This window comes from Castor canadensis, chromosome 6 (assembly GCF_047511655.1).
Source record: "Castor canadensis chromosome 6, mCasCan1.hap1v2, whole genome shotgun sequence".
Taxonomy (NCBI): domain Eukaryota; kingdom Metazoa; phylum Chordata; class Mammalia; order Rodentia; family Castoridae; genus Castor; species Castor canadensis.
In genome coordinates this window covers 79429350-79441984 of record NC_133391.1, presented here as the reverse complement: position 1 = coordinate 79441984, position 12635 = coordinate 79429350, and the positions used below count along the sequence as shown (strand labels likewise).

The 12635-nt window shown below is 52.3% G+C and overlaps 1 protein-coding gene across 7 annotated transcripts in view; it reads left to right on the top strand.

Moving 5' to 3' along the window:
* Positions 1–12635, top strand: part of Psd2 (pleckstrin and Sec7 domain containing 2) — a 71029-nt gene that overhangs the window by 32696 nt on the left and 25698 nt on the right. For 6 of the 7 annotated variants that reach the window (XM_074076885.1, XM_020167930.2, XM_074076882.1 and 3 more), the window contains 3 exons: positions 6903–7313; positions 9155–9607; positions 9987–10181. In XM_074076885.1, the coding sequence (XP_073932986.1) occupies positions 6931–7313; positions 9155–9607; positions 9987–10181 (1031 nt within the window). In that variant the 5' untranslated portion in view covers positions 6903–6930. Of the gene's footprint in view, positions 1–4028; positions 4134–6902; positions 7314–9154; positions 9608–9986; positions 10182–12635 lie in introns of those variants that run through there. The other variant, XM_074076884.1, reaches the window with a different exon arrangement.

Genomic DNA, 12635 nt, shown 5'->3' with positions numbered 1-12635 from the left:
GAAGCATGAGGGTTTACCCTTCAGGCAAGTCAACTGGGGTTGGAGTTGCTCAATTAGAAACATGATTTGGGATTTGACTGCAGACATTGGGGGTTTCATTAGTGTTAAGAGCTCTCCAAAATAGCATGCAGATATATGCAAATGCTAAGCAAATGAGTGTGCCAGTTGGCTGGGGGGTAGGGAGAGAAGTAAGCTGAGAGATGTCAGGGAATGACCTTTACAGAGTGGGCCCTGAGAGTCCCAGTGGGCTGTGGAGCACATGCAGATTGCTGCCAATGTGCACCCAGCCTCAGGACCTCTGCCTGCCCAACTATGAGAAAGAAGAGGCCTTCCCCACTCCCACATGCCAAGGTAAAGGCTGGCTCACTGGCAGCCAAATTGAGAGATGGACTGGACTTATTAGTAACCCCAAAGGGGCACCGCCTAAAGGAGACAGGCACTTTGAAGGGAAGCCCAGGATCCAGCCTTTGTTGGACACCTGTTGTGGTTCTTGTGTCTTGGTATGGAGAGTTGGGTGTGAGCCTGGCCTTGGGTGGGAGTGTAGGTGGGGTCAGGCTGTTGGGTCTTTACTTGCCTCAGGAAGGATGAGGGTCCCTTCTCTGTTCATCCCCTATCCTCATAGGAGATGTTCTCTGCCTCTGTCCTCAGGCAGGGCCTTGAAGTCCCTGCCTCAGAGCCCACTCTGACAGCTGCCAAGGACAAATGTCCCCAGGTTGAATGGCCTGTGCTTTGTGCTGCTTTTCTGGGTATCCCACCTGGGGCACAGGGCAGCCAGCCAGCTGGTGCCACTGCAGATCTAAGACGGTTCTGGTAGGCAGTGGGAACCATCCTTTCCTGAGCATTGCACATACACCATGTCCGTTAGTCCTCACAGTAGCCCTGTGAGGCTGCGTCATTTTGTGGAAGACACTGAGGCTCAGAGAGGTAAGCAATTCTATTGAGGTCACAGAGCAGATGGGTAGCAGAACTGAATGTGAAGCAAGGTCTTGCTGACTATGCAGTTAGGCTGCTGACCTGATGTCCTGGACTCTCATTCTGAGGTACTTATTGCTTCCCAAGGTGGTCCAAGCTGGGAAAATCAAGACGGCTCCTGAGTGGACATCACCTCCATACTGTCCTGTCTCCTCCCTGCTCTGGGCAGTTGGGAGGTTGAGGAGACATGTGTCTAGGCTGACCTGGGCCTGGGTAGGTGTGGTGCTGGAGCTCTAGGATGACAGAAAGAGCCTGACCTCCAGGGACCTTGGCTGGCAGTAAGTGTGTGTGTGGGTGCGTGGTGATCTGTGTGATCCAGGGACCCTGCCAATTGTATTTCTTGGCAGCGTCCTGCTGCCCATGCCCGACAGGTTCCTGTGAAGCCCTGGAGTGGCCAGGCTGGTGAGGGGTATAGTAGGCCAATGTCTATTCTGAGCACTTCCTGCATGCTAGCTGTTTGCATTGATTGTCATGTTTGAATGTGTGTGTGTGCGTGTGTGTGAAGATCCTGGCCATGTGCTAAAATCTAGATAAACTAGGAAGATGGCAGTAGGAATTTTGGGGAAGGACAGTGGGGCCACTGGGGGCATTCTGGATGGGTTGTCAGAGGCAAGAGAAGAGGTCCCCTAAACAAATCTTTCTATCTTTGTTAGGAAATCCTTGTGGAGCTCTCTTTAGTGTCCCATCAGAGACAGGAGGTTCTTGGGAGCTGTCTAGGTTGGGCTCATGCCCAGGTCTATGCATGGGTGTGAGGGATCTGTGAGCCTCATATAGATTCAAAATATCATGCGCACACGTGAATTCACCTGAGGTGGGGTCCACAGCTCCATCAGATGCAAAAAAGAGGCCCAATATTTGGGAATGGTTTTCTAGACAGCTATGGTCCCAGGCTCACCTCCACACTGATATTCCAGAACAACTTCCTACATCCTAGCTTCTTGTGCATACCCTGCCTGGGTTAGGCACCCTTAGACATATGACCAGCTTAGATTCTGACTAACCTGGGTAGTGCTCAGCACTAGGGCCCCTGTCCCAGCTCTGCCTCTGTGGCTTTATTTCCACCAAGTGGCCTAAACTTCCTCTTTCTCCCCCTGCTCATTGCCACTGTGCGGGCTGTGGTCAGTATGGGTACTTGCTTTACCCACTACCACCAAGCCTGAAGCTCTGAGTTGTCCCTTCCGTGCCCCCAGATTCTCCCTAAACAGATGGGTTTCCACCCTGGCTGCTGGGTGATGTAGGTTGGCTGCCCTTAACCTTGCCCCTAGGTCAGTAGGCTCTTCATCCCTTCCTCACCACTCAAAGGGATTTCCTAGTTTATTCTGTACATGCATCTGAGTGGGAGTGCATGCATATAGTGAGTGCACATAGTCAGGCACGAAGGTTCCTGAAGCCAGGCACTTGCCCTTGCTCTTACAGAGCAAACTGGCCCCTGATGGCTTTACCTCCAGCCTGGTCCTTGGGCTTCCCACAGTCCCTGGCTTGGATCCTGGCAGGAAGGGACCATAAGATTACCCCTACCTTGGCTGTACTGCTCTCCAGTTTTTGAGACTGGAGCATGTGTCTCAACCTCTCTTAGCCTCTGCCAGAAATGGGGACAATGATAGGTTATTCATTCAACACATATTTATAAAGTGCCCAGTGTGTCAGGCATGGTCCTAGGCTTTGGGGAGACAGATGTGAATATGATGGGTCCCCACCCTCACTGGACTCACATCCCAGTGTGAGGGAGATGGGCAGAAATTAAGTAAACAAACAGAAAATGGAGTTTTGGTTCTGCTTGGTGCACTGAAGCTCTGAGGAGGAGTGTGAGAGTGTCCCAGCCAGTCAGAGAGGAACTCTCTGGGAGGTAGCACCAGAGTTGAGCCTTGAACAGCAGAAGAGGCAGTCATTTAAAGATCTAGGGACAGAGCATTCTAGGACAAGGGTACAGCTGGTGCAAAGGCCCTGAGGTGGGAATGAGCTTAGCAGAAAGAAGGCCAGTGAGGCTGGTGGGGAGATGAAGGGCAGCAGAAAGAGCTCAGGCAGGGCCTTTTTAGGCCATACTGGGGAGACCGGATTTCAATCTAAGGGTGATGGGAAGCATTGGAGGGTTATGAAAGAGGGAGGCATGGGTGGTAATTTGTGGTTTCACAGCTCACTCCAGTTGCCAGGGGAAAGTGGGGAGGGGGACAAGGTTGTCTCTGGAGTAGTTGAGACCCAAAAAGTGTGTGGCTTGGCAGTCAACCCTGCCCCAGCCAGGTTTCCACTGTCATCCTGGTCCCCATCCCAGTTGGTGCTGAAAAAAGTCAGTTGCTGCTGAGCCCAAGGTCATCTCAAGGGCTGTGGGTAGTGGAAACCCTGCCTGGAGGGAGGCCTGAATCATGCTGAGAGAAGCTGCAGGGGACCTTGGCTACCACCAGTCTGTCCTTTGCAGGCGTCTCCTTGGGATGGGTGCCCGGTGGCCCAGCTACACCCCCTTCCCTGGCTCTAGCCAGCAGGGCTGGGGGTGGGTAGGGTCACTGCTTTGGGCCAAGCTTCCTGGTTGAGGATTTGGGGCTTTGATCTCTTGGGAGGGTCTGGTAGCAGGCCCGGAGACGGACTCATCTTGTACCTCCAGCCCTCTTAGCTCCTGGTGCTCAAGGCAGCTACTTGCTGTGATCGCAGGCAAAGTCTTTGCAGGTTCTGTGCCTCAGTCTTCCATTTGCCAAATATGGGGGGTGGAAGGTAACTGCCATTTACGCTTGACTCTGTGGTGAGTTTTCCCTTCCTTGATGGCAGCTCTCTCAGCATTTGTAACCTTAAATTCTCCCACCAGCCCTGGGGGAAGAGAGTAAGGGATACACCCATTGTGCAGATGTCATCACAAAGGGCAAGGGGCAACGAAGAGTCCTTGGACACATCTGGTTCAGAGTGAGGACTCAGGTGCTATGCCTTGAAGCTTCCCCTTTGTGCACCACTATTGGGGCTTAGCTACCCTGGGTCATCTGGTCCTCAGCCCAGGCAAGGACTCTGGGCCCCCTGCCCAGAATAGGGCTCAGTGCTGCCCCTTGTCTGCCCACATGCAGAAACTGAGGACACGGCCCAGTGCCCAGTGTTGACAGAAACTCCATCCTGCTTTCAGCTGCACATGGCAGGGCAGGTAGGGCTGGAGCTGGCCTGAGGCAGCTGCTGGACATTGGAGGGTGAGTGGCATAGGGGTCCCCCAAGAAGACCTTGATTTACCTATAGCTTCAGTGCTGATATAGACTGAGCATCAAATGAAGCTGCTTTACTCTCAAATCTTGGGCTTTACTGGGGGCTTAGGCATAGCCTGACCAGAGGGGATCTTACCCTGCCAGGTGCAGCCTCTGGGTCTGGGTGCAGGAGCATGAGGATCCTCATGGGGCCTGGCTCAAGCACTGTGCTTCAGAGCTGGCCCTGGGCTGCAAACCAGGTCAAAGGACTAGAACTCAGGCAGTGGGCCAAAAGGCCCCACTCTTTTCCTTCCTTCCTTCCTCCCTCCGTCCCTCCCTTCCTCCCTCCCTCCATCCCTCTCCCTCTCTTTCTTTCTTTCTTTTACAGTCTCAAGATTTGAACTTAGGATCTTGAGCTTGCTAAGCAAGTGCTCTACCACTTTAACCACACTCCCAGCCCCCACTTTCTCTCTTCTTTCCTTTCTATAAGCCATCCCCCTGCCCCCGCTCTGGAGTCACAGATGAGGAGGTGGCCTCCTGTCCTCCCTCCTCTGGGTACACAGCCAGAGGGAACAGATCAAAATAGCAGCAGAGGTGGTAGGGATGCAGGGCAGATCAGAAAGTCCCTCATTCTGTGCTGGGCCCCGAGGGTCCCTGGTGTCCTAGGATCAGGGCCCAGATAGTGTAGAGCCTGGCTTTCAGATTTTTAAAGATCTGTGGGCTTTTCTTTATTTGGAAAGTAAAATCTTACTCCAAGTCAAAACTCTAGGAGGTGGTGGTCAGTGTGGGTGGGCTGTGGGGCACAGATCTGTTTGCCCTGCCCTCTTCTACACCATGTTTGAAAATCCAGGGTTAAATAAGGTTTAGCCCCTATATGGTAGCTGAGTTCCCCTTGAGGGCCCAGAAGTCCCCAGAAAAGTGGCCCACCTTCCCCTCTGGGCTCATCTTTTCTAAATGGGAAGTCTGCTTGAAGTCTAACTCATGTTTCCCATGCTTGCCTCATTATAAGAGTAACAGTTCACCATATTCCTTCCCTGTACAGTCTGATTCAAGAGGTCTGGGGCAGGGCCTAGTGAGCTGTAGCAATTTTTTTTTTTTCAGGACTGGAGTTTGAACTCAGAGCCTATTGCTTGCAAAGGCAAGCACTCTGCCACTTGAGTGCTATACCTCCATCCCTTTTTCCTTTAGTTATTTTTCACTTAAGGTCTTGTGTTTTTTGCCTGGGCTGGCCTGGACCTTGATCCTCTTACCTATGGTCTCCCATGTAGCCAGAATTACAAGCTCTGGCCACCATGCCCAGCTTATTGGTTGAGATAGAGTCTTATTAATTTTTTATCTGGGCCGGCCTTGAACCAGGATCCTCTTGATCCCTGCCTCCTGAGTAGCTGGGATTACAGTGAGCTATATTTTAAGAAATCCTTGGGTGAGATTTACAAGTAGGCACATACAGGAAGTTTGGGCTCACCTACAGCTTGTTCTACTGCAGCCCGGAAAGCTGACCATCCCTCCCCTCCTCCAGTCTCTCCTGATCTCCCAGAAGCTCTTTTCCAGAGGACAGCAGGGTGCTGGGTATAATTAAGGTCCACCGAGGGGAGGAAGTGGCCCAACCAAAAACAGAAGAAGTGCCCCAGATTCCTGCATCTCTGTCTCTCTCAGAGTGTTTACAGGGGCTTTCCTGTGTCCTGGCAGAGGTTACGGACTAGGAGGGGCCAGGAGCAGAGAGGAGAGGAGACAGAGCAAGATCACAGCTCATTCCACACAGCTGTCTCCAGCTGGGATGAGGTTGGACAGGAAATCTTTGGGAATCCTGGGCTGGTCCTGGGGTAGACATGAAGGACCAAGGAGTCTCCTCCTTTGACAAGAAACAGGCCCAGCACAAGGCTGAGGGGAGTGGGACTGGTCTGGCATTGAGGTGAGGAGGCCCAGATGAGGCCACGCAGAAAGCTGGGTAGAGTGGGGCCTGATTCCCCTCACTTTCTGCTCAGAGTGTCCCTTGTGGGCTCTGTAAGGCCTTCCTTGAGGCAGCTGAGCTCTGGCAGGGCGCCAGGCCTCTTCCTCCTTCGTCTTGACATGGCCAGGGTACTGGGCAGTGCAAGGGTAGCTTTGGCTCCATGTGAGGCTCTCTGTGGCACTGTGCCCACCCAGCACCCTGGACAGCGCCTCACACTGGGCCTCCTATAGCTGATGGCCTTCTCTATGCTTCCCTGGGGTGGTTCCTGTCCTGATTAGGCTGCACTTCCTTACCTTCTCCCTTAACTCTCCCCTTAAAGGCAGCCTCCAGCCCAGTTTTCTCCATGAACCACAAAGTTTCAGTCATCTCTGGTTCCTGGTGCCAGGGCAGAGAATGTGTGGAGAGGCCTGTGGACTGGCTGCTGTCAGCTTGGGGTTTTGTCTCTGTCACTTACTAGTAGCAGTGGAGAGGGGCCTGTGGTATGGGGGAATGCTTGCCACTCCCCCAGTTGTTCCCCATCTGGATTTTCCTTATGGGACTTGGGTGAATTCTGGAGGGCACACCAGATACTAAAGACATAATAGGGAAGGGAGAGACTGGGGTACAAGGGGCTGGTCAGGGGCCAAGGGAGGTGAAGGGGCTCACTTGGCAGGGTGGTGAGGGGGCCAGGACTGAACCCAGGCTCCAGTCAGAGGGTCTTGAGGAGATGTCTTGGTCATTCTCCTGCCCCTAGGTAGGTGCCCTGGTGCTAGCTCTATTGGCCTTTAGTCCTACTACCCCCTGCCCTGTCTAGCTGACTCCAACTTCATCTCTTCGTCTCCTGCCAGGTCTCTGGGAGTCCCAGGAGCAGTGGAAATGGCTGCCACAGAGGAGGACAAGCTCCCATCTGCACTGCCTGAGGAAGGCGGTGCCACCTGGGACCCCAGCCTGGAACCTAAGGAGGAGCCTGGGGTCCAGAATGGAATGACAGCCAATGAGGGCCCAAGTAGCTGCCTTAGCAGCCCAGGGAAAGAGGAAACAGGCACCTTGGTGGATACTAAGGAGCTCACAGAGCACCCAGTTGTGGCCCTTCCTGGCCTCAGCCTCGACCTCTCTCTCACCAATGGCCTGGCCCTAGGACTAGATGTGAACATTCTGGAAGATCCAACAGAGCCCAGGCCCTGGAGGGCCAGTGGGGTGGCAGAAGGGGACAATGCCTCCAGAAATCTCTGTCTAGATGCTGAGGACCCTCAGCTGGGGTAAGTGGGAGTCTTGGGGTGGGAATTTACCAAATTTCCAGCTCAGTTTTCTATGTGACATGGTTATAGCCCCTTAGACTTCTGGTTCTTGTTTTTCTCATACATATTTGGGGATTTTATGTCCCTATTTTTCCAGCTTCTGGGTGTTGGAAGGACAGAGCCATGAGAGGGAATTCAAAGGTCAGCAATCAGCCCCCCAAACCATCGCGAGCTGTTTCTGTGTTGGGTGGGGGAGCTACACTCCCTCTATTCCAGCTTGCATTTGAGTTCCAAGTCCTTTTGAAGCACCTGGATGTGAAAGGTCCTCTGGTCTCTTTCTCTGCTTTCTGGAGATGAGAGTCTCCCAACCCTGCAGTGGCCCCAGGAAAGCAGGCTTTGTATGTTAATCCCTCTCAGCTACCTTCACCTGAGGTTGCTGTTGGGAAGTTCTACCAGGAATCTCACTCCTCACTGGAGTTATAGCCCTATTTCTCTTATCCTCAGCAGGAGGTAGAGAGACTGGAGTCTTGGGGGTGCCTTTGGACAAGAAGGGTGGGAATGGGCAGGGGAATGTCTAGAAGGCTCCAGGGAGGGCTGAGAAGAGAGCGTACAGAAGTCTTGGTAAGTACAGCTGCAGGCCCACCCCGAACAGGCAAGTGTGTAGGAGGTGTGAGTGTGCGTGGGGCATGCATGTGTGTGCTTGGCCTGCACATCAGTGTGTGCACAGGGACATGTGAGCATGTAGGTATGCATGGAGCTATGCGTTGTGAGTGAGTGTGCTGGTGTCTTGTCTGTGTGTTTGTGGGTGCATGTTTGGGCCATATGTGGGTGTGTAGGGGGAAGTGCCTACAGGTAGAGGTGTGTAGGGGAGGATCTGTGGGGTTGGAAGCCATGTATACAGTGTGCATGGTGTACCATCCATCCAGGCAGGACCTGGGGCAGCCACCAGCTGCTTGCAGTGGGGTGGGGGAGGAGCCTGGGGTTTCTTAGGTTGCACCGTGTTTTTAGGTGGCTTATTGATTTAGGATGGCTGAAGGTGGGGGCAGATGGAAGTGTGGGAATTGGGCTCATGGTTTTCAAACCCTCCTCAGGGTCACCTCATCAGGTCTGCTCAGTTGCATGAGGGGGTGAGAAATGGGGGTACCATTTGTGGATCTGACAATGTGCAACCAAGGGCAGGGCTCTTTTTAGATATCTCTAATACCCAGCACAGGCCTGGCAGAGGTGTTTTTGCCAGGAAGACATTAGCATTGTGAAACTGGTTTGGGGAGCGGGGAGCCGGGGATTATACTAAACAGGGGAACAAACAGAATATTACACACTGATAAGGGCTAGAGAAAACGTGAAGACCAATGCTGAGGACAGGGAATGAGGAGGAGAGGCTGGCCTGGTGTGGGCCTGTCCCCCTCAGTCTCATCAAAGGAGTGACATGAAAGCAAGCCCTGAAAGCAGTATGGTTAGCTGAGTCAAGAACCTCCCTGGCTGTGGGGACAGCAAAATTATGAGCCAGTGCAACACTCTAGCTGTGACAGGGAGATGTCCACACTGCTGTAGCAATCAAGAGAAGCAGCCCCCCAGGCCAGGTCTGGGAAAGAGGCCTCATAGTCATTCATTAGACAAATATCTGATGCCTACTATGGGCCAGGCCTGGCTTGTACACTGAGGGATGGGGTCCATGTTTGTCCTTTTCACTGTTGTACTCCTGTACTTAGCCCAGCACCTGGCCCTTCATGCTCAATATGTTTTGGCTGAAAGGACTAATAAGTAGGACACAACTCAGGGAGTTCCCAGACACAGACTGGTGGGTGTGGTCATCAGCCTCTGTATGAGCAGGATGGTGACTGGGTCCTTGCATCCGACAGGCTGGATGGCCCTGGGGAGACAGATGTGCGGGATGGCTTCAGCGCCACGTTTGAGAAGATTCTGGAGTCAGAGTTGCTGCGGGGCACTCAATACAGCAGCCTTGACTCCCTAGATGTGCTGAGCCTCACGGATGAGAGCGACAGCTGTGTCAGCTTCGAGGCTCCCCTTACACCCCTCATCCAGCAGCGGGCCCGAGATAGCCCTGAACCAGGAACTGGGTTGGGCCTTGGGGACATGGGGCCCGAGGGAGACGTGGGGGCAGCTGGTGGTGACAGGGAGCTGGGCAGCCCCCTGCGGCGCTCCATCTCCAGCAGCCGTTCAGAAAACGTCCTGAGTCGCCTGTCTCTCACGGCGGTACCCAACGGATTCCATGAAGACGGGCCCCAGGGTCCAGGAGGGGATGATGAGGAGGAGGAGGAGGAGGACACAGATAAGTTGCTGAACTCGGCCAGGTGAGGGGGTCCTGGAATGGGAGCCGGGGTACTATTGAGCAGGTGGAGAAACTGAGACCTAGAGAGGCAAAGCATGTTAGGGTGATCCAACGATGGACACTGTCCAACACTGACAAGCCCTCTCCAAGGTCACCTTGTCCATCCTCTGCATCCAAACTCTCCATCCCAGTCTTGAGCTTTCATTCTGCTCTTTGGGTTTTCTCCACTCAGATGGGGTCAGAGAGCAGTACTGACGGATTGTGCCCTGCCTAATGATACCACCCTGGGATTCTTTTGGAAGTGGACTTGATGTCCTGCTCTGGCCACGAGTGGGTTTCAGAGGTCTGGGATTTTTCCTGGCCTTAGGCAGGGTCTCTGATTCCCTCTTCTCCATCCACAGTGACCCCAGCCTGAAGGATGGCTTGTCCGACTCAGACTCAGAGCTGAGCAGCTCAGAGGGACTGGAGCCTGGCAGCACAGACCCACTGGCCAATGGGTGCCAGGGGGTCAGTGAAGCTGCCCACCGACTGGCCCGCCGCCTCTACCACCTCGAGGGTTTCCAACGCTGTGATGTGGCTCGGCAGTTGGGGAAGAAGTGAGTGGGCCTCTCCTCGTGCCTCCTACCCCAGGCAAACCTGCTGTCTTCCTCAACTAGAAGTGGGTGGGGGTGATTTCTTTCAGGGGTGCCTGGAGCCAGGGGGCTCCCAACAGCCCTTCAAGGACACCTCCTCCTGCTACTGTCCTCATTCCTGGCCTTGTTCTAAATCTGTTTCCTTTCTGGGCTGCTGGGGCGAGGGCTGTTGCTCTCAAGGAGGAGGTGGTGGCAGGAGGCCCCTCAGGGCTTGGGAGCAGGATGTGGGATGTGGTTACAGGGTCACAATGGGTGGTAGTGAGGACAGGGCATCTGGGAAAGAATTAGTGGCCTACTTATTGGGCCAGGGAAGAGAGGAGAACCTGGGAGGAGTATGAGGGGAAATGCCTAGGACCTGGAGCTCAGGAAGTCCTGCTGTCTATTGGGACCAATAGAAGGGTCTAGAAGCCTGAAAGCACAGGCCCTGGCCTTCAGGCCTGGTGCAAAGGAGACCAGCCACATGGGAGTCCTCAAGGTGCTTGGGAGGGAGCATGGTGGAAGAAGACTGCTGGCACCAGGCCTTCCCCCAGCACATGTGACCCCAGCATGACCCTGCCTTCAGCCCATATGTACAGAGGGCTCCCACCACCCCAGGAAGGCTCTGAGGTTGGCAGAAGCAGGCCTGGCTTTCTCAGCACTGCTCACAAGGCTAAAGGAGACTGTTGGACCCTTGATCCAGAGTCAGAGCTGAGAGAGGGGATTTAGGCTCAGGGAGGCCCCAGTGGTGTCCAGTTCCAGGATTTCCCTTCTCACTCCAGCCTCCTCCATCCTCTGCAGCCTTCTTCTTGCTCCTCCACACCTCCCCCATCCCCCCAAGCCTAGAAATCACAATTCACACACTCCCCCTTGCACCTAATGATGGCCTCTCGGGAGCCGGCATGGAGCTGGGCCCTCCCCTGTCTTCTCCATGGCTCCCTCTGCAGGAAGCAGTGCTCCTCTCTCCTATCTGAAAAGTCAAGATCCTTCTCCAGTGAAGCCCGAATTCTCAGATTTTCTGCTTTGGGTGGTTTCTATCCCTTTCCTCCTCATTCAGCGCCTCCAGATGGTTCTCCACCCCCTTCAGAAACTTCTCTTTTCAAGGTCACTGGTGGCCTTGTGCCTTCAAATGCTACCCAGGCTACCTTTTGCAGCATTGATACAACTTCTTTCTAGGTCTTTAAACTTTTTTTTTTTTAATTGTTTTTACATTTACTTACATGTGTATACATTGTTTGGGCCACCTAAACCTTTTTTTGTTTGTTTGTTTTGTTGGTGCTGGGTGTCAAACTCAGGGCCTCACACATGCTAGTCTAGTACTCTACCACTGAGCTACATCCCCAAACCCTCTTTAAACTTTTTTTCAAGCATACATAAAGCAGAGAAAATAATATATTAAGTCTCTATAGGCCTATTACTCAGCTTCAAAATTACCAACATCTTTCTGTTCTTGTTTTCTCTATTACAGCACAGCTTCCCCCACATTTGTTAAAATATTTAAAAGTGTACTTCAGAAACTGTATCATTTAATCCAGAAGTACCTTAGTGCATATTTCTAATTAATGAGTCTTTAACATAATTATAATTCCATTGTAATTTCTTTTTTTTTTTTTCTTTATTTCACCTTGTTTTTTTTTGGCGGTACTAGATTTTGAACTTAGGGCTTCCCACTTGCTAGGTAGGCGCTTTACCACTTGAACCACACCTCCAGTCCTCCACTGTAATTTTTAACAAAATTCAAAAATTTCCTCATTTCTGATTTCAAAAATTTGTCAAAAAATTTTGTCAAAAATTTTTAACAAATTTCAAAAATTTCCTCATTTCTGATTGTCTCAAAAATGTTAGTTTGGGAGGCATGGCTCACGTGGTAGAGCACCTGCTTAGCAAGTACAAAGCCCTGAGTTCAAACCCTATTCCCACCGAAAAAAAAGTTACTTTGTTCAAATCAGAATCCAAACAAAGTCCACACATCTGAGTGTTACTTATATGTGGTAATGGGCAGTTGAACCCAGGGCCTTGCACATGCTAGGCAAGTGCTCTACCACTGAGCCACACCCCCAGCCCTCTTAAATGTCTTTTAATCTACAGCAGTCCCTCTCCCTTTTTTCCCCTCAGTACTGGGATTTGAACTCAGGGCCTCATGCTTGCTAGGCAAGTGCCCATGATCCTTCTATCTCCACCTCCCTGGTAGCTGGGATTACAGGTGTGTGACACCATGTCTGGTGCCCTCCCTTTTTAAGTGCCATATATTTGTTGAAGAAACTGAGCCATTTGTCCTAGAGAACTTTCCACATTTTGGATGTGGTATCCTCATGGTGTTACTTCACATGATCTTCTATTTCCTGTTGGTCCTGTAACTGAGAGGGCAAACTTGATTAGAATCAAGTGGAAATGTGGTCCAATTTTTGACAAGAATTCTTCATTCCAGCCTTCCTGAAGCAC